Below are 26,859 nucleotides of genomic sequence, written 5' to 3'. Positions count from 1 at the left end.
GGGCAAGGACACTGAAGGTAGGACAAGTAATAGGTCAGGAGGTTCCTGAATGAGTCCGGGTAGGTGTGGAGGGGGCCTGGGATTTTGGGTCTATTTCCTGGCTGGAAACAGAGAGAGAAGCTTGGGTTGGAATGATGTCTTAGAGGATTCGGCATGTCCAAAGTTGGGTCGTCAGGATTTCTAGAAAAACTTCCAAAGATCCTATGGAATGGAGGGTTCTGAATTCTTTAGATTACTTTTGACATCAGCAGGACTTTGTGTCACTTTGCTTTCCTGCCCAGGTTGTCCTCTGCAGTTACACAGAGGGGCAGAACAGGGATAAGAACCTCGGGGCAGGGGCGCCTGGGTGGCTCAGTGGGTTAAAGCCTCTGCCTTCGGCTCGGGTCATGATCCCAGGGTCCTGGGATCGAGCCCCACATCGGGCTCTCTGCTCAGCAGGGAGCCTGCTTCCTCCTCTCTCTCTGCCTGCCTCTCTGCCTACTTGTGATCTCTGTCTGTCAAATAAATAAATAAAATCTTTAAAAAAAAAAAAGAACCTCGGGGCAGGACAGGGCAGGGCAGAGCAGGGGGACTCAAGTCAAGTTGTTATGAGAAGCAGATGTCTGCAGTCCGGTGGGTAGATAGCTATAGAACCAGTGATGATGTAAAGATGATTCAGTTCACTGTGCTGCTCCCTCGATGAAAGGTGAACCTCCCTTACCCTTCTTACTCGGCAGCCACTTATCAGAATTTGTGATCTTACCTGAATTTGGCCAGGCATTTTATTTATTTATTTTATATATATATATTTTTAAAGATTTTATTTATTTATTTGACAGAGAGAGATCACAAGCAGGCAGAGAGGCAGGTAGAGAGAGAGGAGGAAGCAGGCTCCCCGCTGAGCAGAGAGCCCTATGCGGGGCTCGATCCTAGGACCCTGAGATCATGACCCGAGCTGAAGGCAGTGGCTTAACCCACTGAGCCACCCAGGCGCCCCTTGGCCAGGCATTTTAGATCTCAGACAGAGATCTCTAAAAATCAGTACCCTCTGGTGAACAAGATTTCCCGAGGATTCAGCGTTAGCAGAGCCAGTGATGATTTTGGCATCTGAAACTGCTAAATGTCTGATGGATGGATGCTTGGAAGCACGCACATTTCAGAGGGATGTCAGATTGGCCCCAGATACCTGGAGGGTGTGTTGGCACATCAGTGCCAAGGATATAGGCCAGAAGATCAGGAGACTGTCCCCGAGGCCCCAAAGCAAGAAGCAGCCACTCGTCTTTATGACATATATCAGGTAGGGCCATGTAATGTTCACCAAAACAAGCACAACTAGGTCACTCTTGAATCTAAGAAATTACTTTGCTAGGAGGTTGATTGAGTAAAAGGCCTGAGGCCACAGATCAGGAGGAATTGATTTTCTCAAAGTCAGATTCCTTGTAAACAAAGGATGCTTGAACCCACCGTCTAGGCAAGAATTTAGTCATTGGGAAGTTAAGGTGAAAAACAGCCTCGGGATCTGAAAGATAAAGTGCAGCCATTTGCTCAGGGATTTTAAGGTTACCCTGTTCTTTCTGTTTGGTGATTTGTCCGTTCTATGGGCTCGTATGGCCTGATTCACTCAAACTCAAGGCAGACCACAAAAAAAAAAAAAAAAAAAAAAAAAAAAAAAAAAAAAAAAAAAAAAAAAAAAATCAAATCAAATCAAATCCCTGTGGCCTAAAGAAGGGAGCTGAAACAAAGCAGACACCTGCTGAATGTCCACTCTGTGGCAGGTGCTACTTTTCCACGTCCCTCACTGCAAGCATCGGGGGCAGGAGGCACTGTTGCCTGTAATTCTGACAGCAGTCCTCTGCAGGTCAGGATCTTATCCATCCCCCTTTTGGAGGAGATGATGTAACTGAGCTCCAGAGAGGTGAGGTAACTTGTTCTAGGTCACGTGCCTAACGAAGAGCAAAGCAGAGACTTAAATCCTGGCAGGTCTGCCTCCAAAGCCCACGCTCAGACCCATTCTGCCAGTGTTTCTCACCAGACCACCTAGAGCACCATTAGCTTCTTAGCTCAGGAGCAGGCTTCTTAAATGTGGACACCCGTGAGCCTCCTCTCTGCGCTCTACAAGCAGAGTGTCCAGCTGTTAGGACCCAGGAATCTATATTTTTTAACGAGGCCTCCAGGTAATTCTTCTATTCCCAGAAGTTTGGAACCGCTGATCTTGCTACGGTGCCTCCTGAGGAGAATTCTTGATGAAGTGCAAGTCTTGAGGAGATGAGGGGGCTCCCCACAGTCTCTGGTGAGGCTTAGGGTCAATGCAAAGGGCTGAGACCCCTATTCCCAGGAGGAGTGATTGGGGAAGCTCACACCAATGGGCATTTGGTCAGCTGGGAGGGTCCCTAACCCCACTCACGCTGAGGAAGCCGCAGTCCAGCCAGGAGAGGGACAGTATGACTACAGGTTTAGGGTCAGGGGTGAGGCTGACAAAGATGCTGTCACTTGCACTGGCATCCAAGGCATCAGTGCAGACAGGAATCAGGGGTTGCACAGCCCAGCACTTCTCACTCATTTTAAAGACCCAGGGAACGTAAGGCCACCCCGCTGGGTGATGACAGGGCCAGCGTAGAAGCCTCTGCCTTCTCTTTGTCCTTATCTCATCACTACTATGTCCCCAAAATATCTAGCCTGCTGCTCATGTATAGAGAAGAATCTGACTTTATTTTCAACTACCCCATTACCCTGGAGGGAAAAGAACTGGATAACATCCATGTTTTAATTCTGACAAACTCACAACTGCTCACAGATAGTAGACACATGCCCATTTTATCCACCAGGAAATAGCAGTATTTTTTTCTTCCCTGAGGGAAATAGGCCATTCTGAGGACTCCGAGGGAGAGCCCAGGTGCAACCATGGTCAGCAATTTGCTACATAGGAGCATCTCGCTTGCCTGCCCAAGGCCTTCCACAAAAGAATGACTTCCATGTTTTCCTGTACGCTGCAGGGGTTGACACCTCCCAACCTTCTTTGCATCAGAAAGGTAGATGGTCTGGGAAGGAGGTCACATAACTGGTGTCCCTTCTAAGGGCAGCAAAGTACTCGGAGCTCCCCCTCACCCTCCCCGGGGCCACCAGTCACTGGAAATGTTCCAGTTGTGTCACTTGAGCCACTTAGCTGTGACAGTGGCTGCAGCAAGGTGAATGTGGCCTGGAGAGTCATGGGGCCCAAATTAAAGTCCCCATTTATTCATAGCTCACTGTGAGACCTTAGGCAGCCTACTGGGCTGGCCTGCCTGCGTTAATCCGTGGAGAAAAGGAGAGCTGTATCACCAAGGCTGATAGTTTTCAGAACCACACCAAAGACTGAAATTCTTTGAAAAAGATAAACAAGTCATCCCAGTGTGTTCAGACTTTAGTCACGTGCTAACCCCCGGCCACTGGCCATATCTGTCAGTAACCGCTCACCTAGGTAACTTTCACTAAACAAGGATCAGCTGCCAGTACAAACATGATATGTCTCCATTTTGTAGATGTGGAGATTGAGGATTATAAGAGCTAAGTAACCCAGCAGATGTCTTTTCCAGTGCAGGAGTCAGAACAGGGGATGAGAGAAATGAACTCAGACTTGAACTGTTTCTGGATGAGCAGTACTTGCAGCAGATTTAGTCCCCAAGGACAATGCCATTGTGCGATCACCATGCCAGAGGTGGTTAGGAAAGTGGTTAGGCCCCAGTGGTTATCGTCACAGCCAGATAGGGAGCCCTTGCTTGGCGCCTGCTGAAAGTTAGCAGAGGTAGTGTGCTTACGGTAGCTGGGTCCTGACGTGTGCCCAGTAAAAGGTGGGAAATGTGTGCTGGGCCCTCAAAGTGTTCACAGTCTAGGAGGAGTATGGGCTTTGTGTAAATAGCCTGGCAACAGGGGGCAGTGTGCTGACGTCCTGGGGAGTCCAATGTGCTGTGGGAACACAGCAGGGCAAGAGATGGCTTCTATTGGGTGTGGAAGGCATGATGCTACAGGAGAGATATTGAGACCTGGACTTTGTTGTAGACAGGGTTGTGGCCCTGTTGATGATGTCCATGCTCCTTCCCCAGAACCTGTAACATGTCACCTGACGTGGCAGCAGGGACATTGCAGATGTGATTAAGGTTATAGACCTTGAGATGGGGAGATTATCCTGGATTATCTGGAGTGGGGTGTGCCCAAACTAACTACATGGATTCTTTAAAGCAGAGTACCTTTCTTGGCTGTGGTCAGAAGATGTGAGGATGGGAGAAGGGTCAGAGAGATGGATGTTGCTGGGTTTGAGGATGAGGAAGTGTAACAGGAACTGAGAAATATGGGCGGTCTCTAGAAGAAAGTGGAAAAGACAAAGAAACAGATTCTCCTGAATGTACACAGCCCTGCTAATACCTTGATTTTAGCCCAGGGGGTCCCCAGCACAACTTGTGGCCTGTGATAGGAAAAGAATATAGCCTTGGTGAATGGGATGTGGTAAGATAGATTATGACATGGAAGGTGAGCTTCCAGACAAGAGAGCAAAGTGTCTGGGTTTACGGGACAGAGAGCATAAGCAGAGCTGTCTGGTAGAACTTTCTGCGATGATGGAAACCGTCTCCATCTGTGCTGACTAGTATGGTAGCTGCAAGCCACATGGGGCCCTTGAGCACTTACTACATGGCTAGTGCAACTGAGGGACTGACTTTTCCATTTTGATTAATTAAAAATTAAATTTAGATAGCCATGCACGGCAGGCAGCTGGGTGGCTCAGTGGGTTAAGCCTCTGCCTTCAGCTCAGGTCATGATCTCAGGGTCCAGGGATTGAGCCCCTCATGGGGCTCTCTGCTCAGTGGGGAGCCTGCTCCCCCACCGAGGCCTGCCTCTCTGCTGACTTGTGATCTCTGTCAAATACATAAAAAAAATAAACAAAAAAATAAAAAGCCGTAATGGCTAGTAGCAACTGTATTTGACATCACAGGCACAGAGAGCATTGAGTTTGAGAGATGAAGACCCTGCTTTCAATGTACCAGGCCCAGCACTTAGAACTTCTGCACATGTGGATTCATGTAAACCTATCAATGAGCCTATGAGGTTGACATTACTTATGGTGATCCCCATTTACCAGATGAGAGAACTAAGGCATGAAGAACCTGAATAACTTGTCCAGAGTCAGACTGATAAGTGGCGGGTGATGCCAGGATTGAGTGTCAGGATTCCAGAGTCAACGCTCTGATCCATGGCAATCTTCTAACATTCTGCCGTACTATGCCATCCATACCTCTTACCACTGCATCATGCCACCATAAGAAATAAAGAATGTGACAGAAAGAGCATGGAGGGAGGAAAGGTCAGAATCCAGACCAGAATTCCACCTCTTCCACAGACTTGCTGGTGACCTTGGGGAGAAAAATAGAGGCTGCCATGAGGCAAGGGCAGGGGCAGGGAAGGCTTCCCTAGGGAGCGACCTTTACTTTAAGTGCTTAAGGCAGAGGAAGAGTTGCCCTAGAAAAAGAGGGGAATGGTGTAGAGAGAGTTCCAGGCAGAGGGAATAGATGTGAAAGCTCCAAGGGGAGGAAGAATATGATATATTCAAGGAAGTGAATGTCGACCAGAATGACTGGAATCATGAGAGGAAGAGAAGGAGAGTCCAAGGTTAAGCGTGGAGAAACTGGCAGAGCCCAGAGAACACAGGGTCTGGTAAAATTGTGAATGCTTTTCCAAGGACTTGAATGTAGTCTAAAAAATTATACACAAATCTACTATATATTAATACATAAATGCACACGCATATAGATGTAATCAAGTGTGAATCAGGAGGAAATGGTTTAACTTCATCAATAACCATCATTCTCAAGTTCTTCAGAATCCCTCAGGGAAAGCAGCAGCTTTCATACACAATGATTACTTTATATTTTCAAAGTGCTTTCCCATCCTCTGGATCTTCACTAGTACCCTAGACAAAGGTAGAGATTTTTATCTCTATTTTGCAATCAGGTGAATTAATTCTCAGAGAAAGGGACTTGCCCAAAGTCCCAGCTGGTTAGTGGCAGAGCTGAGTCTAGAATCCTTATTGCCTGAGTCTCTTCAAAGAGATCAAGTCCAGGAAAGAGGGGCTCACAAGGCCCTCCACTCTGGCCCTCTGCACCACTCAGCCCTCTCCTCCCTTTGGAAAGGAAGCAAAGGCGGCCTTTACCTTTCGGATGCCATCATGCTTCATTTCAATCACGTGGAGGGTGTAGTTGGTCCGGCGTCCCTTCTCATTAAATTGCACATTTCCTGTCAAGCCTTCAAACCGCACCTGGAAAGGAAAGCCAAGTAGTGAACTATGATTTCAGAAGTCCCACTTCCACTTGTTTGCTTTTTCTGTGGAAGCAAAAATCCAGAACCTGAGAAGCTTACATGGGAGGAGGTCTTGGAATAACATGGCTACTAAAATCCCTTGCTACTTCCCTGCCCATAGCAGACATCGCCATGACAGCCCAGTCTTGGTCTTTCCTACCAAACTGAGATTTATCCTGGAAACATTTTTCGTCTGTTGCCTTAAGCATATAGTAACCATGGATCAAAGTAGATTCTGAGAAGAAATCTCTGCACCATCCCTAATAGAACAACCCCCATGATGACCATATCACAGATGGCACTGCCCCTCAGACACACGCCTTTTGTGGAGAAACAGGAGGAGGTCTTTGAAAGAAAGGGACCAGTGGGCCATTCCCGATGAGTCAGGAGAAGCAGCAGCCTTACAATGCCTCAGGTTTTGAATATGGTTTCTTAGTTCCCTTGTGAGGCTGGGGAATAAAAATGTGGGAATCTGAAGACCTGGAACTGGGAGACCTGAATTTGACCCTGGGAAACCAAAGTGACCTTGGATGGTTTACCTCTCTAAGTCCTCCAGTTGCCAAAATTCCAGCCCTGTCTTCATGTTAAGACCAGAGCATGCAGGGCTTTAAACAAGCCTCAGCTGGTTAAAACAAAATTTGTGTTCAGCCCCAAATAGGCTGCATGGGATTTCTTTTCCACAAATGAGTCAGATCAAACTTCCGTGGCCTCACATCTTCAAGATCGTATAAAAGGTCAAGTGGTCAGCACATGAGATTCAAGAGCGTTAGGCCAAGTCTACCACTCTGGAGATGACCAGTAATTCTCACCCAAGTCCACCCTCCAGTGAAGGATGAGTCTAGCTGTATGTCATCTGCTCTGGTACAAGAAAACACATTCTCTTATGGTGACCCACCACCATGTGTCCTCAGATCAGTCTGGCCTAAGGCCAGTGAGGTGAGTGTCTACCTGACACCAACAGGAACCTGGCCCTATAACCCCATAATGTTTACTTCCCCCTTCAAATAGCTTAAAAGGAAGACTTACAGGGTTTTACCTTTTTCGGACAGTGAGCAGCTCCTGTGCCCTCAGAAGGCATAAGAATAGCTGGGGTGTCTGTGTGTATTTGAGAGAAGGGGTGGGGGAGCAGAAAGAGAGAGAGACGGAGAGGGAGGGCTGGAGGGAAGGAGGGAGACTGACTGCTCTGAGGATGACCCTCTCATCACCTTTGGGTATGAAGTCTCAGTGGGGAGGCCATGACAGGCCCAGAGCACTGGGCAAGCTCTTCACTCTCTCAGATGAAATCCTCACTCTGGAAAAGTCTAGGCTGGCTTTGCCTTTCAGAGAGAAAACAAAGCACAGATCCTCCTAGGAAGAATGACAGGGAGGGAGCCATCCCAGTCTGTCAGCAACTTCTCCTTCTCACCTTGCCATCTCTTGCCCATCTCTGGCTTTCCCATTCATTCGGGTTCTGAGTGCTGGTTTACGTAACTCATTTGGGAAAAAGACTGAGACACATGTGCAGATGACCGTTTTTCCCAAACAGAAAGAGGGGTGTCATTAATGATCCAAATGGGCATCTGTGCTTCGGCCCCAGTCTCACATATCACATCAATTATCAGTATGGTATATTAGTATAAATTGTACAATATTTCTATGACTCAGTTTCCTCACTTGTTTAATGGGTCCAATTAAGAGTTAATTATGTCTTAAGGTTGTTTTAAGGATTAAGGGAGATATTTTATGATCGATGCTGGCCCTGTGGTGAGTATTCAACAAAGACCAGCTGTTATTTTTATTGTTAGTAATAGATTCGATAAGAACTACCACCATTTGCCAAGCGTTTCATGTTTATGAAACACTTCCATGCCTATTCATCTTCATATATAGGAACCCTGAGTTATGCCATTTAGAGCTGATCTTCCCTTACGTGGGAGAAACTAATCTCTGGAAGGTAAACTGATTTGTTCCAGACTTAAGACTTTCCAGGGTCAAAGGCAGGCCTAAAATCCAGGGCTTCTGTTACATTCCAGTATCTTCACTGATGATGCCAAGTGGCCTCTCAGACGGGGGACAGTGCTGTCTTTCTAGGCTCCGAAATGTGCCTGGCAGTATGGTCTCCGTGCCTACCACCGCCACCGCTGTTTCCGCTGGGCATTTCCCCCGCCGTGCCCTGGTCATGCCTAATGACTGGGCCATGAGCAGGTCATTGAGCCTCCCTGTTTCTTGGTTTTCTCTTCAAAGAACAGAAGTGCTTCACATATTCCCTGGACATGAATGTTCCATGTAAAGTGTACCTTATTTGAATGATGACGATGATGAGGACGGTTGCTGCTATGACTATGGGGTAGGAGGGTGCATAAGGTATGGACAAATAAGAAGACTTTAACATTGAAGCCTTCAGTCTGCTAAGATGTTTTCTCAGAGCAGGGACTCTCTCAGCACAAATGGAGGTCTTGTCACTGTCATTTTTACAAGCCTTTCTCAGTTTCCAAAAGAAATCATTAGCAAAATTCTAGGCTCCATACCTGTGGGACTCTTGCATTGTCATGTGTTTTCACAGGAAGATGTTTACTTGACGTTCAGAGAAACCCAGTAAGGAGCAAGAGCAGCAGTTACTTTGCTCATTTTACAGATAGGAGTATTGAGACTCTGAGCTTATGGCACTTGGGTTCAGGATTTACAGTAAGTCATGAGAGGTATGGGACAGCTGGAGGCTCTTACCATCTAGTTGGGAGAAGCCAAGACTTACACATGCTGAAATAAATTGAAGCATGGGAAAGGAGATATCCCAGAATCACCCTTCCATGATGGCAGAGCAAGGAGAGGTCAACTGAATGGCTCAACCCAAAACCATTTATGTGGACAGTCTGAATTCATAGTCAGAAGCAGCAGCTTCTCAGAAATGTCCACTTCGGGCCAGTCGGAAACTGCTGTCCTATCTGTCACAGCTGAGCTTTTTGGCCTTCATCCCCCCATCACCCATCCGAGGGAGACTGGGGTCAGACTGAGTTTCCCCTTAGTTCTTGCTTCCTGGAACTCCTATAGCCATCCTGGCGCCTGCCAGCTCCCTCTGTGAAAAATAGAAAATTAGCTGTGGTTTCCTGCAAGTGCTGTTGGGGGTCAGCTCAGAGTCTGCTGCCAATGAGATGCTAAAGGACAGCTTTTCCTTCCTGCCTGGTGCCTGAAGAGTGCTGGTTGGTGTCTCCAGTGTTTGAGGCATCAACGCTGTAGATTTCTTCACCCCCTATTCCTGGGGGAGGCAGCAGAGATGTTCTGGACCCAGGGCTTCTGTAACCTCTTTGTGGCTGCCTTTCAGGTGGATCCCATCCTCTTGGCCCCACCTCCTGAGTGCCCACTGGGTGTAGGACTAGGTCTGCAGACCACATTCTGTTTATTCTGGCCAGGGCAAGTCTCAGGATCCCTCTGAGCTCCCACTTACCCATCTGTACAATGGGAAGAATAACTTGGCCTTAATTATCTCATTCAGTTGCCCCCATGTTCAAAGAAGTTTATACATTCTTCTTTCTTTTCTTTTTCCTTTTTTGTTTTGTTTCATTTTGTTTTATTTTGAGCCTTGTGACAAGCCAATGAGACAGGCAGTGCTAAGAGAATTACGTACATTTAGGAGATGAGGAAATCAGTGCCAGAAAAGTTGAGCAGTCAGTCCAAGATCTTCAAGCTAGAGCTTGGTGGAGCCATGGTGAGAACCCAGCTCTTCTCTTCCTAACTCCCTAACAGGGAAGCATGATGTCCTGACTCTGGTCTCTTGCTGGATATGATTTATATCTCTACCCATACCCTCCAAAGCCCAATGCACTCTTTGTTTGAATTTATCCTTCCTTTAAGGCTTTCATGACCATCCATCTCAGTTGGCTTGGGCTAGTTTCAGTCTACATCTCTTGTTCAGGAATAACTGGTAATAGCTTTCTCTTTTACTCGTAAGTGTCCCGGTTTGGATGATAAATTATATGGTCTCCTTACTTAAAGTCCCAGTCCCATTCTTATAGGAAGCTGTGTTGATGTCCACATTCCTCAGTCATGGCATTCTCTTGTGACCATCCAAAGGACTGAGAGCTTGGCTGTGTTATTTAGCCCTTAATCCACACTTTTATAGCTAGCATTTCTTGAGTTTGTCTTCCGTTGAAAAATGGGTCTTGAGTCCTGAAAGGCAGGAACTGTGTCTTATACCCCCAATGCCCACACCACCCCAGATCTCACCTGGCAGAATTCTGGGGATGCCTTCACTTTGATATGCTTGATCACTGGCTGACAGGTTGCAAACACAAAGATTAAGAGGTGTGATTGTTATTTAGGGAAACTATTCTTCATCTGAAGTCCTGGGATGGGCTTCTAGGAGTGTACATTGTCCTCTGATTCCTGGTCATACAAAAATGGGTGTATCTACATGTGTGCATTTTTCTGGGAAAAAGAGTCCAGAGCTTTTAAAAGTCATATCCTCAATGGGCCCAAGACATCCAAATGCTAACAGCCTGACTCGGGGAGCTGGCTCTTTTCTGCCAGCCAGAAGCTGACTTATGGGCACTCAAATGTCCACTCCTTCCTGGAGCACTGGGGGTTTCCAGGATGTGGGCTTATTAGTATTCTGAACGGCTCCCTGGCTGTCAGGCATGGGGCAGGCAGGCGGCTGATGACCTTCACTCTGTTGCTGGGGAAATTACAGCAGGGTGAGGTTATGGGGGTGCAGAGATACTATTCAAGGGCATGTGCTATTGCTAGCTGGACCACTGTGTCTCCCCTGCTGGCCTGGACCTCCAAGACTTCAGAGTAGTTACGTACACACAGTGAGTAGCAAGTCGATGGGGGTTGGAGTTTTACTGTTTTACCACTAACCAGCTATGTAATTTGGGAAATTTAAAAAATACATCTGAAGCTCATTTGCTCCATTTATAAAGCACAATTAATAAAACTAGCTACCTCAGAGTATCGATTTAATGAGACCAAACATGTAAAGTATGTTGAGAACCTCATGTACCTAGGAACCCCTCAACACACCAGAGCTGGCTGTACCATTCTTTTTAGAATGATGGGCTTATCCTTCAGCCCTAAGTCACATGCAGCCTAGTTCTCACACAAGTTGAACACTACAGGCCTCTTTCCAGTGTGTGGCTTGAAGGCCGGTGGTTAGGGTAGCAGAGACCTGAGCCCTCAACCACGGGTTTCACAGGCTGTCAGTGGGATTTACCTCGCCTACTGTGGGCACACAGTTGCTCCCCAGTGGCATGAGTTTTTCAAGAGTTGGGTCTAGAAGGTGAAAGGTCTGGAAAGTGGCTGTGATTGTGTGGAAGGCCCTAGAGCTCCATATGTCCAAGCAAAGGCTCGGGTCCACAGGATAGGCCTGAGGCAGGAGGAGGATGGGTGTCTCCTCCAGCCTCTGCTGCTAAGCTGTTGTGTGACCCTGGTTGAGTAAGTGCCCACTCTGGGTCAGCTACCTCAACTATAAAGTAAGAGAAAATGGAAGTCCGTAATCTCTAAAGTCTCATTCATCAACAGATTCTTGTGATTGTAGATTTTTGTGTGTGTGTGTGAGTGTAGATTCTTAACAAAGATTTAAAAGGGAATCTGTTTGAATAGCTGATCTTAGGATCAGAATGTTGGGGTTTTGTGTTTATGGCTAGTTCTGCCCCACCCACACCACCCCCCAATAGAGGCTGAAGAGAGTTTCCTGGGGGTAGGTCTTGCCTTCTCTTATCTCCAGTAGTTGGCCCCAGACCCAAACACACAACAGCCTCTCAGGGAACAGCCGACTGGCTGCCAGGGAGGCAGACACATGTCTTGACTTAAAGACAGTATGAAAGAGGTCATATTCTTTTGACTAAGGCACCTGCCTCCTCCCAAGCCCCACTGAAGACAGAAGCAGAGGACTGAGTATCCTTGACAATCAGAAAGATGTGGTTTAGACCCTAAGAGAGAAAAAGATGCTTAGAAAGCTTGGAACCGGTTGAAACTTGGGAGTGATCTCTCCATCTTCCTCATTGCCATGGAAAAGGAAAGGGAAGTGTATAGGAAATCTGAATGAGTATTTCAAGGTCGCTCAGAAAGCCAGGGGCCCGGCTGGGCTTGGAGCCCAGCTCTCCTGCCTCCCAGCTCAGAGCCCTTCTTGCCACCCACATTGCCTCCTAGGCGCTGCCACTGTTATGGTGGTGTCAGAGTAAACTCCTGACAGGGACGTCATTAAGATGGGAGAGGCAAACGGAGCTGGAAGGGTGGTGAAGCCGAGGGCAAGTCCCTGGGACCTTCTGAAACCAGTCTCACATTGCAAACAGAATCTGTCTCGACTGTGAAGTCAGGAAGAGCATTTTAAATAAGCCAGAAGGCGGATGCTGCATCTTTGGCCATCACCCGGAAGCTGCCCGATGTCTGCTGTCGGACCCCTTAGCGTGTTCCTCCTGTAGTCACATGGCTGCTGGTTCGCTTCTTTCAAAGGACAGAACTACATGTTCTCCTCCATGTAAAGGCATTTCATCCAGGCAGAGGAACAGCTGGTGATGTTCCTTTCTCGTCTCTTTCTCCAGGTTCTGAAAATTGCTAGAGCTGTGCACGTGTGGTTGGAAAACAAATGGGGGTGGTTGTGCATTTTGCTCTACATTTCTCCCTCATTCAGAAATGCTCCTCTTACCCGTGGGAGCCCCAATTCACCTTCTGTTGAATTTAGCCTTAAAAGTAAAACTGGTCTTATCCAGGCAAGTCCATTGGACGGGGTGGAGGGTGGGTCATGAGTAGCCTCTGCATCCAAATATTCTGCCGCTGCTGGCTTGCCACTGTGCCTAAAACTCTGACATTCTTTTGAGCTGGCACTACCCTCTTTGCCCAGGCCCCTCTGGAAATACAGCCTTCCTATCAGGAGGCATCAGAGGCATCATATGGTGTTATCTATTCATCTGTAGTTCAAGAATCACAGCTTGGACTCGAGGTGTTTCTAGAGACTTCGAGAGACTTCCGGAAGCTCTGAGAGTGATAAAGCTGAGGACAAGCTCCCAAAACCTTCCAAACCAGGAATGTTAAATACACGCCTATGTGTGCCACTGTCTCATCCAGCTTGCACAGCAGATGTCTCATTAATTTAATATTTATACTCTTCCCTGTTGAATCTAGATTCAGCCTAAGGATCTTTTGCATAGCCAGTTGATTGGGATGGGCATGGCCATTTTCTTCCTCTGTTGTTTAACTGTTCTTCAGTGCAAGCAAAATCGATGAATGCAGTGCTGAGAAGCAAGACAATAGGATCACAAGTACTGAGAAACTTTGTCAGGGTCCCGTCATGAAATGTGCTCACAGAGCAAAGGTAACAAAGACAGCCAGAATACCATGGCATGAGTGAGGGATCTCCAGGAGACTGCTAAAATGGTTGGATTTCAACCCTACATATTTCAAGTCCCCTTTCCAACTGCAGAAGCCCTGGCTTTCCTTTTCAGCATAAACCCTAAGCGGAAAATACAGCTTTTACACTATTGGGAATTCTATACTATTTTTTAAAAAACTTTTATTTCTTTATTTTAGACAGAGAGAGAGAGTCTCCTGAAGCAGACTCCCCTGAGTGGGCAGCAGATGCTGGGCTTGATCCTATGACCCTGAGATCATGACCTGAGCCAAAATCAAGAGTCAGCTGCTTAGCCAACGGAGCCACCCAGGTGCCCCAGGAACTCCATATTATTTTTTTTTTTTTTTTAAATTTCTACATGAGCTTCCATGTATGCCAGGAGCTGCCAACACAATGCTGTGGTTGTCCAAACTTCAGGCATGCTCTCTATCTTTTCTCTTAAACCGCTCCATCCCACCTGAAACGGATGCTGAAATCCCCTACAAGGCTCCCGTGAGAAGGGGCAGCCTCTGCCCGCCTCACCTGCTGCAGAGCTCTCTGGATGTCGATCCCCTGGCCCCACGGCACAGCTGGGTTAGCCAGGCAGTCCCCAGCATTCCCTCGGCGGGATATATCGATTCTCTGCCTCCGCAGGCTCTGAAAAGCCTCAGCCATCACCTTCACCCCGTCATAGGTGAGCGCAGAGGTGTACTGGTGGGAGGAACAGAGACAGTTAGGTGTCAGGGAGAGCTGACAGGAAGGCAGGTGGGAGCTCTGTCTGGGAGAATGTTTCCTGGTGCTGAGAACGCCAGCAGGGGGCTGGGCATGAGGGGTGGGGGGGAGCTGGGGGGGGGTGGGTACCCGGAAGTGTCTGTGCCTCAGATGGGGGCTGCTGCTCCTCCTCATTAAACCATCTTGCCAGTTGTGAGCTCCATGTTGCCAGTTGTGACTTTCCAAGGGAAGCCAGAATTCTAGATTTTTGTGTGCCATCTTGCAATTTTAAAATGTTGGTTCAACTGGAAAAAGAATGCATGCAGTAAATGCTGCACATCTATAGTTCTGAAACAGTCCATGGAAAACCAGTTGGTTTTCTCTGTGTTACAGTCACCAGTTGGGGGCCAAGAGGAACTATTTATTCCACTATCTCTTGTGGCAGTAAAAGAAGAAAAAATCATCCAAGAAAGGTAAGCTCTTTATTATTTCGCACGTGCCTCACAAGTGGCAGGTTTATATTCTGCACGCTTTCCCCTTGTGCTTATTCATGATAACTCTCAATTTCTCCCCTCTTGCCTAAAAGGGGGCTAACAAAGCAGGATAACCATCCAGGACACTATTTTCTGGCTTTGGAACTCATCATGTCTGTCTTCTTCATTAATTTGTCCCCAGTCCTAGCTTGTTCTTTGGCACATTTTAAGTTCATAACAGAGAGTTGTAAGAATGAATATATGAATATTTTTTCAGTTTTTGAGTATGAGTCTTTCACATTTTAAGAGAAAAATTATAGGTATTACATTTACTAATTTTTATAATGTCCAATCTTTTGGAAGTTGGGCGGGGTATTCACATGTTAACTGGCGTTGGTTTGTTCATGCTTTAAAGTACATTTGTGATTTTGGTTTAAGATTTTATTTATTTATTTGACAGACAGAGATCACAAGTAGGCAGAGAGGCAGGCAGAGAGAGAGGAGGAAGCAGGCTCCCTGCGGAGCGGAGAACCCGATGTGGGGCTCGATCCCAGGACCCTGGGATCATGACCTGAGCTGAAGGCAGAGGCTTTAACCCACTGAGCCACCCAGGTGCCCCAACATTTGTGATTTTGTTTGCTTAAGCTCATATTGAAATAAATCTTCATTTTTTAAGCTTGTATTTAAATTCCAGTTAACATACAGGGTAATATTAGTTTCAGGTGTAGAATTTAGTGATTCAGCACTTCCATACAACACCCCAGTGCTCATCACAACCAGTGCACTCCTTAGTCCCCATCACCTGTTTTGCCCATCCTCCCCATCCCCCCATGTCCCCTCTGGTAACCCCCAGTTTGTTCTCTATAGTTAAGAGTCTATTTCATGGTTTGCCTCTTTTCCCCTATACTCATTTGTGTCTTAAATTCCACATATGAGTGAAATCATAGGGGAAATAAATCTTCATTTTTGAATTGCTGAATCAGTTTGAGCAAGAGTGGGGTGAGAAGCAGTGGTTTGCCATTTGCAAAAAGAAATTGACCAAGTGGCAAGAGAAGGTTGCCAAGGATTCCCTGTTTGCTCCAGATAAACAAATTTGGCCTCAGTATCCTCTACACAGTGTTCCACACAGACTCTGCCAAGCTACTGGGTCTGACATGGCAAAGAAAAACTACCTGCTATCCTTATTGTAAACCACTATCGAATAGCAAGCAAAATAGATTTTGGCTATAGGATTTAGAGCTTCATGGCTGGGGAGTGAGGGGGAGATGGCCTACATAACTGGGAGTGGACGCTCTGAGGCAGAGATGAGCTGGATATTGCTTAGATTTCTCTGATTTTTAGCTGGGTATGTGGCTGACCAGATAAAGGGCTAGTTCCCTGCACAACTCAAGAAGGCTCCATCCACAAAGAAATGAATACAAACAGCATCCCCCCAACCCGGACCTGTGCAATATGGAGGCCGTGCCCAGAACAGAGACGTCATTTTCCAGCTTCCCCTAAAGCTAGCTGGGGCTAGGTTTCTAAGATGTGGTCAAAAGCATGTGAGTAGGAGATCTATGCGACTTCTGAAAGGGGCTCTTAAAAAAAGCCATTGTGCTTTTTATTTTCCTTTTCACTTTCCTGTTGGATGGAATACTGAGTTAATGGTCAGCGCCTCAGCAGCCATTTTGGGCTATAAGGCAGAAGCCTTATCCTGAGGATAGCAGAAGAAGAAGATAGAGAAAGGTTCAGTGTTTGACAGGTCTGAAGCCAGTGTACAATTGGCTGGAATGATGACTTCTGAATTTTGCTTATAAAAGAGAGAAACAAAATATTTATCTTGTTTAAACCATTGTCATTCTGGATTGTCCAACCCTTACAGCATACTCTTAATTTTTATGTATATATTTTCCTTAGCTTGCTCCTTTTAGAAAGCTATCCTTTCCTAAAGTCTAAGATTGCCCAGAAATCTGGGGCAGGGGAAGGGACCAGATTGGTCCTTTGCTGTTTGCTGCCTATCCCCTCACCTTAGGTCTCTTCCAGTCCACCCGGGTGTGGTCTCGAGCATCGCTGTTCTTCCACTGCTGCATGATCTTGGCTGGGATGGTATCTGTGTAGTTCACCAACTGGAAACCTGTCACATTTGCTCCACTCTCCTTGAATTTGTTTAAGTCAATATCCATGAAACCCTGTGCAGGGAGAGGGGGAAGAAGTAAGACCAAGCTGCCTGGATAAATCAATTGAATCATGCTAGAGGATCACAGGATTTCCATCGTGTTCCATAAAGTGAAACTGGCTGAATGGAGAGGCGTGTGTGCCTCCCTTCCTTCTGAAGGTTATCACTTAATTTGTACACAGTTAGCACAGTGGTTAAGTGCACTTGCTGAGAAACCAGCCGTGCCTAGGTTGAAGTGCTGGCTCTGCCATTTACAGCCCTTAAACTACCTCGGACTAGTTGCCTGATGGTTTCTTGTCTGAATAATGAAGGTTAGGAAGTTGGGGAGAAAAAGCGATGTGATGGCATTTCAAGTGTGTGGTACAGACTGAATGAGGTTACTATGATGCCACAAATATGGAACAGAACAGACATATAAGGAGGGAACTCTCTACTGTACCACCCATATCTCCACCCTTTTGAGAGAAGAAGAGTCTGAAATCCATCAGGAGGAAGTTCCTGTAGGCTCCCAGAGGTCACCAGCAAGTCTGTGGAAGGGGTAGGATTCTGGTCTGGATTCTGACCATCCGTCCCTCCATGTTCTTTCCACAGACTAGCTCTTCCCTACCCAGTGAGGCCTGATCAGTTGTAACAACCACAAAGGATCCTTTAATAGGAATACATCTTTCCTTCCCTTTCGGTGAGATGCATTCAAATTCAGGAGGCCTTTGACTTAAAAGGGAAACCTGGTATTTGTATAATGTATTCCACAGTGCACAGAACTTTCATATCTGTGGCCTTGTTTCACTTTATGACTTTAAAAGGTAGAAATTCTGTGTCTATTTTCCATACAAAGAAACTGAGACAAAGTGGGAGAATTGATCACCAAGTCATCCAATGAGTCAGTGGCAGAGCAAGGGCCAGAACTAAGGTCTTCTGGAGGTCTTTACTCCTCATTCAACAAACATTTTTGAGAATCTCTGGTGCACTATTCTAACAGTGAATAAAAAGAGTTCTTTCTCTTATGAAGCTTACATTCTAGACAATAAACAAGTAAATATGTAGCATAGTATATACAGTGAAGTCTTATGATACCATCCAAGTCTCTTAATTTCTCATTGACTTACCTAGTTTCTTGTTTAAAAGATCTAGTCATAAACAACTTTGTGACTCCAAGATACTCCCCCCACCCCCCACCAAGTGCCTCTATAGTTCTGATTGCTTATTATTTGTATTTTATAAATAACCCAAGCTCAGTTCTCCTCAGAGCCTTTGTCCTAGGTATTCTCTCTGCCTCAAAGTGTGCTTTCTCTGGCTGGCTTCTTTCTGTCTTTAGGATCTCAGCCAATATGCAGTTTCTTCAGAAAGGTCTTTCCTGGTCCCTTACCCTAAAAATCCAATTCCTACCCTGTGGTAGATGTTATCAGTAAGTACCTGCTCATTTCCACTCCCCTTCATACACTGATATTTTACTTTTTTTGAAAAAGGATTTTATTTATTTGAGAGAGAGAGAGAGAGGGCATAAATGGGAGGGAGGGGCAGAGGGAGAGGAAAAAGCAGACTTTCTACCGAGCAGGGAACCTGATGCACGGCTTGATCCCAGGACCCTGAGATCGTGTTCTGAGCTGAAGACAGATGCTTAACTGACTGAGCCACCCAGACACACTGACATTTCACTTTCTACACTAACTGCAAATACCTATTATTTCAACCCTGTGGGAATTAATACACTCAGAGCAGCACTCAACCAATGACAGATGGAAAGATAATAGGTAAATACTCCAGAATCCTGTCCCTGGAGGCTGGGGGTGAGGGGACACAGCAGAGAAAACCCTGAAGCTGGTTCCATACTGATGTTCAGAGTTCCTTTAAGGGAGCGGGCTCCCGCAGGGGTACGTATCATGATTGTGCACCTTTACTGGATGCCATCCTGTTCCTTCCCAACATCCTGGATTCCCTAATTGGCACCCAAAGAAACCACTTGTACTTGAATCCTTGTCTTAAGTTGTGCTTCTAAAAAAAACCAGTAAGTCATCCCACCACCCAATCTAGCCAGTTCCTTCTCAGAGCCCTGTTTGAGTTTCTCCAGGGTGTTTATCGCTGTGTGAAAAAATCTCTTTTACTCATTTGGCCCCTTGTCTTCCTCCTCCCATTGGAGTATTGGCTCCATGAGGACAGGGACATTTTCTGTTTTATTCATTGATGTGTCCTGGCATCTAGAGCAATGCCTGGTACAGATCAGATGCTCAATACATGTTTGCTGCGTGAATGAATAAAAACAAGAGACTTTCTTAAGCAAGAATGCTAATTAGGCAGGGGAAATATGATAAGCGGGCAGCAAATGCCAGTGGACGATATTAATTGGTTGGAAAGAGAAGCTCAGGTTAACTCTTCCCATAGCCACAGTTTATAGATTTTCACAGAGGTCTACTGATTTGCACAGTGGTCTAGCAAGTTGTTGGTACAGATGGAATCAGAATATATACTTGAAGTCATTATACCACCTAAGAGAAATCCCACTACTGGTTAAAAGCTAATGCACAGTTGAGAAATTTCTCATCATTTTTAGAGGACTTTAAAAAAAGAACATCTTGTCCCTAAACTAACTATTGAGAGAATCAAACGGGAATTCTCTCCTACAGTCATCTTCTGTCACTTGAAAATGTATAACCAGCTTTTGGGCATTTTGTACTAACTGCCCCCATCTTGAACATAATGGGGGCCACAGTAAATGGCAGAGTTTATTCGAATGTAAATGTCACTCACTTCCATCACCAGAATGTCTGACTATAAGGTTAATGGAGCCAAACCTTGGTTAGTTACATGTACTCAAACTGATGGGATCTTCTAACAGAACTTCCTGTGCTCCCCTGGGTACGAATGCATAGACGATGATAAACTCCTATCTGTGATGTCAGGTAAAAGAAACAACATTAGGGAATAACTTGTGGACAGTGCATAGTCATCTCATAGTTGGCATTTTCCCTCCCAGATCTCATGGTGGAATGGTAATCTTTTTCTTTTTTAAAGATTTTATTTATTTATTTGACAGACAGAGATCACAAGTAGGCAGAGAGGTAGGCAGAGAGAGAGGGGGAAGCAGGCTCCCTGCTGAGAAAGAACCTGGTGTGGGGCTCGATCCAGGGATCATGGGATCATGGGATCATGACCTGAGCCGAAGGGAGAGGCTTAACCCACTCAGCCACCCAGGTGTCCCTGGAATGGTAATCTAGAATCTCTCCAATGTTCTTAATCACTAAGAAATGAGTCTTTCATAGTGACTAGGCTTGATTTTTCCACAATCCAAGAAAATGGGACTCGGCCAGTAAAAGTGCTCTTAATTAAGAACGGGAAATAAATGTGTTAACTATTTACCCACCAGTTAACTGCAAAGTTCAACTCACTGAATTCCATTCCCTGGAGCTTGCTCATTAAACAAGGTTTAATTAAATAATTTTCCAATTTTCTTTGCCATTTTATTAGAAAGACCAACAACCTTGGATAACATTTGATATTTAGAACACTTTTTATCTGCTTTATCTGTAATATTAATTATATAATATGTGTAAGGATGTATCATTGCTAATTGCATTTTATTAAGGTTTTAAACTATGAAGTTTAATCATTACCACTCTTTGAATCATTTTGCCTATTTTATAACAGGCCCCCAAATACTGAGCCCATTGCTCTGTATACTGTACTACTGAACAAAAATGAAATCAATGCACAAGATGCTTCAAGTTCTTCAGTATGAGAATCCAGGTCTCCTAAACCTGGGCTCCTTCTAACTGTCCCAGCAGAGCTGTACCAGCTGCTGCTCTTCATAGAGTGACTCTATTTCTCATCTAAAATAGGGCTTTGGGGCACCTGGGTGGCTCAGTTGGTTAAGCATCTGCTGTTGGCTCAGGTCATGATTTCAGGGTCCTGGGATTGAGCCCTGAGTTGGGCTCCCTGCTCAGTGGGGAGTCTGCTTGTCCCTCTCCCTCTGCCCCTCCTCTATGCTCATGTTCTCTCTAGCTCTCTCAAATAAATAAATTAATTTAAAAAAATCTTTATGTATTTCACACACACACACACACACACACACACACACAGAGATCACAAGTAGGTAGAGAGGCAGGCATAAAAGATTTTAAAAAATTCTTTAAAAAAATAAAAATACACTTTGTGACTAGTGAGCTCTTTGAGATATTATGCCACTATGCTCCTGTGTCCTGTTTTGGCACCTCCGTGGCACTTCACACTGTCCCACATGTGTCTGAAGAATGTGTGACATGAGACAAATACTCTGCCTACTATCTCATTCAAGCACTGATGAACTGGCTGGTATACTGCAGGCTCCGTGATGGAGATCATTAACCTGAGGGACACATCAGAATATCTTAGAGAGCTTTTGCAAAATAGTCATCCCTAAGGATTGTCGTTCAGTAGCCTGGGAGAGGAAATAGGACACCTGTATTTTTCTAAAGCTCTAATGCTGGCAAATCAAAAATTAAGGTTCAATGTATTAAATTATAAAGGTACTCATGAGGATAATTCCAAATGATGGGACAGGTAACAAACACTGAGGATTGGATGTACAGAGTAGTATGAGATGACTGATCATCTTTCTAATGGAGAGTCACAGCTGGGATTAAAATTGATCAAGCAAGAAAAAGAGAACTAGGCATATTATGTAGGAATGTGGAGGAAACCACCAGAATCACCAAACCCTGGAAAGATTTAAGATAGTTATTTTTAAGAAGTGTAAGATTGAAGAGGACAGGCACTTGCATTTTATTTTATACCCTTCTGTAATATTTTTTCTTTTTTAGTATGTGAATAAAGTTTCTTTTTATACTATCAAAAAATAAAAATATCTCCTCAGATAATTCTGATGTACCTTGATGGTTAAGAATCACCTATCAGTCCCTGGAAAGGTGGGGAGGGAGTGGCAGTGGCGGAACAGGGAAGGTAAGTTGTTCCACGTATTGGAACTTTGCTACAATGTGTTAAGGGAGCCCGATTCTCTTGTCATCTCGTGGTCTGGAAATCAAGAACATGGTCACTGTTCAATGCTCCACTGAAACAGAGCTTCAAAGCATTTCTCATAAGAATAACAAAAACAGCAATAATGGCCGAAGTTCTACTTCATAGGCATTATGTAACTTCATCTCAACAACCTTCTGAAAATGATGAGTTTACTGTCACTTAAAAATGAAAAATGAAATAGTCAACAGTCACCCCTAGATTTATTTTAAACATTTCCCAAGTTCTTATCCTGAGCCAGGCATTCTGTTAAATGCTTTATATAGATCATCTTATTTTATCCCCCAAACAGCCCTGAAAGGTGAACACGCAGAGTAGGCACCAGATGCTTATTTGCATAAATGAGTTGAGTGAGTATCCATCCCAATTTTATGTTGAAGAGCTGTGGTTCAGAGACTTTTGGAAACTCCCCCAAGATCACACAGCAAGCAAGAATTCAAACCGTTGTCCAACCATAAAAATCTGTCTTCTGTGTCAGTATGTTGCATTGCCTTGCCAGTGGAGGAGCACAGGAGCTTAGCTTTAGGATGGTGTTACCACACTGCCCAGAGAGGGACAAAGAACTTCTGACGGTGTGGATGCCATAGCTAATAGCACTGAATAAATGACTCACCTCGCCGAAGAGGGGCCTTCCAGGACAGCTTTCTGTCTTAAAGGAATATTTGTAGTTGAACACCCTAGGTTTCTTTCCTTGACACCAATCTCTGAAGGTTGGCTCGATGCGTCCCAAGCCTCTAATTTATCTAAAGTCCATTAGTGCCCACCTACCCCACATCTATCCTAGGGGGTCAGCAAATATTTTCTGTAAAGGGCCAGATTGTGAATATTTTTGGTCTTGTAGGCCATATGGCTTCTGCTGTAATTATTCAACTCTGCCATTATAGCATGAAAGCAGCCATAGACAATAGTAAATGAATGAGCATGGCTGAGTCCCAACGAAATTTATTTATGGACGCTGAAATTTGAATTTCATGATTTTCACAAGTCATGAAATATCATTCTTTTCATTTTTTTCCAATAATTTAAAAATGTAAAAAACCATTCTTAGCTCATGAGCCAAACAAAATGAGGTGATTTTTGGAACTGACCCACAGACCACAGTTTACTGATGCCTGATGCAAAGATGTTGGAGATCAGACCAAACCCCTCACGGTACAGATGGGAAGGTGAATTCCAGAGACTAGAGGCCTAAGGCCCCATGGCTGGTGAGGGGATTAGCTGGGGGTAGGATCTGACTCCCTTACGTGTCTTTGTAGGAGCTGTGCAATGCTGACCAGCCATTGAAATAGAATGGGAATAAAAGTACTCAATTAAGCAGTTAACACAGTCATTCTTTTTAACGTCAATTATAATTTTCAAAGGATTAGAATTAAAAGCCATTTCAAATAATTACGATATCCTAAAGAGATGTTAACACTATAACTACATTGGATATGCTTTCATGTCCCTGTGAAGATTTACAAAATGCTTTCAGGATCATGAAGAGGCTCTGGGCTATCATTATGACTATTAATTACCACGTGTGGCTGGAAACAAAAGAACTGATTATGCGTGCTGCCTGGTTACTTAACCTCTCCTAGGCTCAGTTCTCTAGTCTTCAAAATGCAGATATAATAACCCCTGCAGCATAGCAGTGGTGTAAGATTTAAAAGAATACATTTAAGCACCTAGAACTGTCTGGCATATAGTAAGTGCTTAGTGAATGTTCGCTATCATCATCATCATCCTCGTCATGGCCTCAAAAGAAGTTCGGTGTTGTTGGAACTGCTTCAAAACCAGGCAGTGGGCCAGGCAAGACACCCGAGAGAACACAAGGCAGGTGTACGGGAATGCTTCTGTTGGAGGATGAAAAGATTTATCTTCAAAGCCAGATTTCCTTTTTCTTGGGAAAATTCTTTCAAGGGAGCCACATACAAGCTGTTCAGCCCTCATTTTCCTGCTTGCGTGGACACCACACCCGTCAGAAGGAAGAGGGAGCATCCAGCATTGTTAAAGGAAAGGGACCAGGAAGATTTATTAAACAAGCCCTGGGACACTGGAAAGAGTGCTGCCTCCATCTCATCCCTTTGGAATCCAGAAGAGGTAATGTTAGAATAAATCAAAGAACCTGTATTTTATACTCAGAAGGGTGTAAGTTGAACATGCCAGGTTTCCCCCACTTGTCAGATTCTTAGATGACAGCTCCAGAGAGAGGATTGTTACAGGGAAGTGCAGTCTGGAAAGTCTTGTTACATTAGAAATGCTGGGAAAAGTGGGGCTAATCAACCTGAAAAATACTGGAAACTGAGAGGGTAAGCGGAGGATGTGTTCAGATCCCGGAAGGGCTGAGAGGGTAAGCGGAGGATGTGTTCAGATCCCGGAAGGGCTGTTGTGGGGAAGAGGGGGAAGATTTGCCGAGGCTCCAGAAGGCAAGCCGGTATCTGTGAATGAGCAGAAGTCACAGCAGGCAGATTTTTGGCTAAAATGTAATGACAACTGCCACGGTGCCTAAGTGGTATCAAAGCCTCTACTTTCAGTAGGCGCAGTGCTAAGGGCTTTATTTCTATTATCTCATTTGACCTTCATAACAGTCCCAGGAAGCAGGTACTTACTATTACCATTCCTATTCTGCAAATGAGAAAACTGAGGCTTAACTGAATGGAGTAGCTTCTGTCCGAAATCGCATCTGCCGGATATCACACAGCTAATGATGGGCAGTGACCACAGTCATAACAAGTAACAAGACTCTTGGCTTGTTTTCCAAGCACTGTGCATCCCACCTCCTGGCCGCTAGTCCTGTCAGTCTGACTCCTCTATCTCCTGTCCTGCAATGAAGCACCTGGAAGGACCCATATCTCTACTGTAGGAAGGAATTAACAGGTCTCCAGGAGACCATGATGTTTGCCTGGGTACCATCTTTAATGTGACCTGATGCATGGAATGCAAACCACAGGTCTTTGTCTCTACCTCTCTGAGGCCTGTCTTGTCTCTCTCTCAGAGACTGTGGTTGTCCTTCCCACCTGCCTTAAGAGACTGTGGGCTCCTAGGAGGCAGGGACTCAGGCACCAGCATTTCCACAACATAGCACCTAGAGCACAGGAATGGCTCAGTTATCGCTGGGGAATAAGGAAAGAGAGAGAAAATGTCTTTGCTCATGCTTTTCGTGATTCTCATATATGTTTCCATCCTGTCACCTCCCAGCTTTTATCCTCTGCACTAAAGAGGGCTTTTCATTGACTTTTTCCATGTAGTATATTCTGAATGAGTTCATAAATAAGAATTGTCAAGAAAACAGTTTTAGGGACAGCCATAGAAGTTCTGTCCTTTCTTTGAACCATAGGAGCTGTTTGCCCTTAGGCAGTGGTCTCAGTCTTTCCCAGCACTAGTTTATTGATCTGCAAAAGAAGGGCATTGGCTAGACCAATGATCATTCCAACTATGTTCCCAGGTCACAAGCGTTTTAGAGTTTACCATGTTAGGGTAGGGGGAAGGCACAAGAATGGGGTCCTAGATCCCTACCTTCCCTCTACCAAAGCAGTTCTGTTTTCTGTTTTACATGCTGGAGTTCTTCCCAAGATTCCATTTGAAAATAGACCTTCTAACTAAAAAGTTTAGAAACTTCTGAGCCAGTTTATTTCTCTCTTAAGGGCTCTTGTAGCTTTGATCTACAATTCTGTGATCATATAGGTGTGTGCGCATGAATATGGATATATGTGAAGTCAGGGAATGTTCCTGAGCTGAGAACTCACTTGTGTCCTCAAATCACCATATCTCTGCATAAGGGTCTTCACATTTTCCCATTTTAGTAACTTTAACCAATCAAACCTTAAATGTGTCCTCACCATACATAATCCCTGACAACATGTGGGCTTATCTGATTCCTGCTAAGTCAATAAGACATTGTAGCTGTCTTTAAATCAGCTAAAACACTATATGTATTGAAAAGCAAACACTAGTGTTAACTTAGTTAACACTAACTTAGTTAACACTAAGTTTCAAATGCAAAAGTGCATTTGAAACCAGGGAGGCAGGTACTTGTACGCTTGGATATCCGCCAAAACACAAACATACCTACTGTCCACACAGGTGTCCTTTGTTGCCAAACCATTGTCACAGCCAGTCAGCACCTCACAGACCAACTTCTCTCAGTCTGGGGGTTTAGGATAAAGTGCTGACACTTGGTGGCAAAAGATCAAGGGCCCCAGACTGGGCTGTTGATGCATGGGCAAAGAGGCACATTGTCTGGCCTGGTATTGGTTAGTCGCTTGGAGTTTCCCTTTCTGTTAACTGTGTTGTAACTGGCTGCAGTCAGAGGTGACACCTGGCCAGGGCCAAAGAGCCAAAGGTCAATTCAAAATTCAGCCTTGTATATGTGGGGCCTGGAGTTCTTTTTTTTTTTTTAATTTCTTTTCAGCATAACAGAATACATTGTTTTTGCACCACACCCAGTGCTCCATGCAATCCGTGCCCTCCTTAACACCCACCACCTGGCTCCCCCAACCTCCCACCCCCTGCCCCTTCAAAACCCTCAGATTGTTTTTCAGAGTCCATAGTCTCTCATGGTTCACCTCCCCTTCCAATTTCCCTCAACTCCCATCTCCTCTCCATCTCCCCTTGTCCTCCATGCTATTTGTTATGCTCCACAAATAAGTGAAACCATATGATAATTGACTCTCTCTGCTTGACTTATTTCACTCAGCATAATCTCTTCCAGTCCCATCCATGTTGATACAAAAGTTGGGTATTCATCCTTTCTGAGGGAGGCATAATACTCCATAGTGTATATGGACCATATCTTCCTTATCCATTCGTCCGTTGAAGGGCATCTTGGTTCTTTCCACAGTTTGGCGACCATGGCCATTGCTGCTATAAACATTGGGGTACAGATGGGGCCTGGAGTTCTTGACTGACTTGAAACCACCTACATCTTC

The 26,859-nt window shown here is 45.1% G+C and overlaps 1 protein-coding gene across 4 annotated transcripts in view; it reads right to left on the bottom strand.

Annotated features, from left to right (window-relative positions):
* The window catches only part of GRIA1 (glutamate ionotropic receptor AMPA type subunit 1), a 309,387-nt gene that overhangs the window by 106,380 nt on the left and 176,148 nt on the right, over positions 1 to 26,859 (bottom strand). For all 4 annotated transcript variants that reach the window (XM_047730841.1, XM_047730840.1, XM_047730839.1 and 1 more), the window contains 3 exons: positions 16,794 to 16,955; positions 14,147 to 14,314; positions 6,158 to 6,262 (listed from right to left, as the gene is read on the bottom strand). In XM_047730841.1, the coding sequence (XP_047586797.1) occupies positions 6,158 to 6,262; positions 14,147 to 14,314; positions 16,794 to 16,955 (435 nt within the window). The remainder of the gene's footprint in view (positions 1 to 6,157; positions 6,263 to 14,146; positions 14,315 to 16,793; positions 16,956 to 26,859) is intronic.

Source organism: Lutra lutra, chromosome 5, assembly GCF_902655055.1.
Source record: "Lutra lutra chromosome 5, mLutLut1.2, whole genome shotgun sequence".
NCBI lineage: Eukaryota > Metazoa > Chordata > Mammalia > Carnivora > Mustelidae > Lutra > Lutra lutra.
This window is presented reverse-complemented; position numbering and strand designations above follow the sequence as displayed.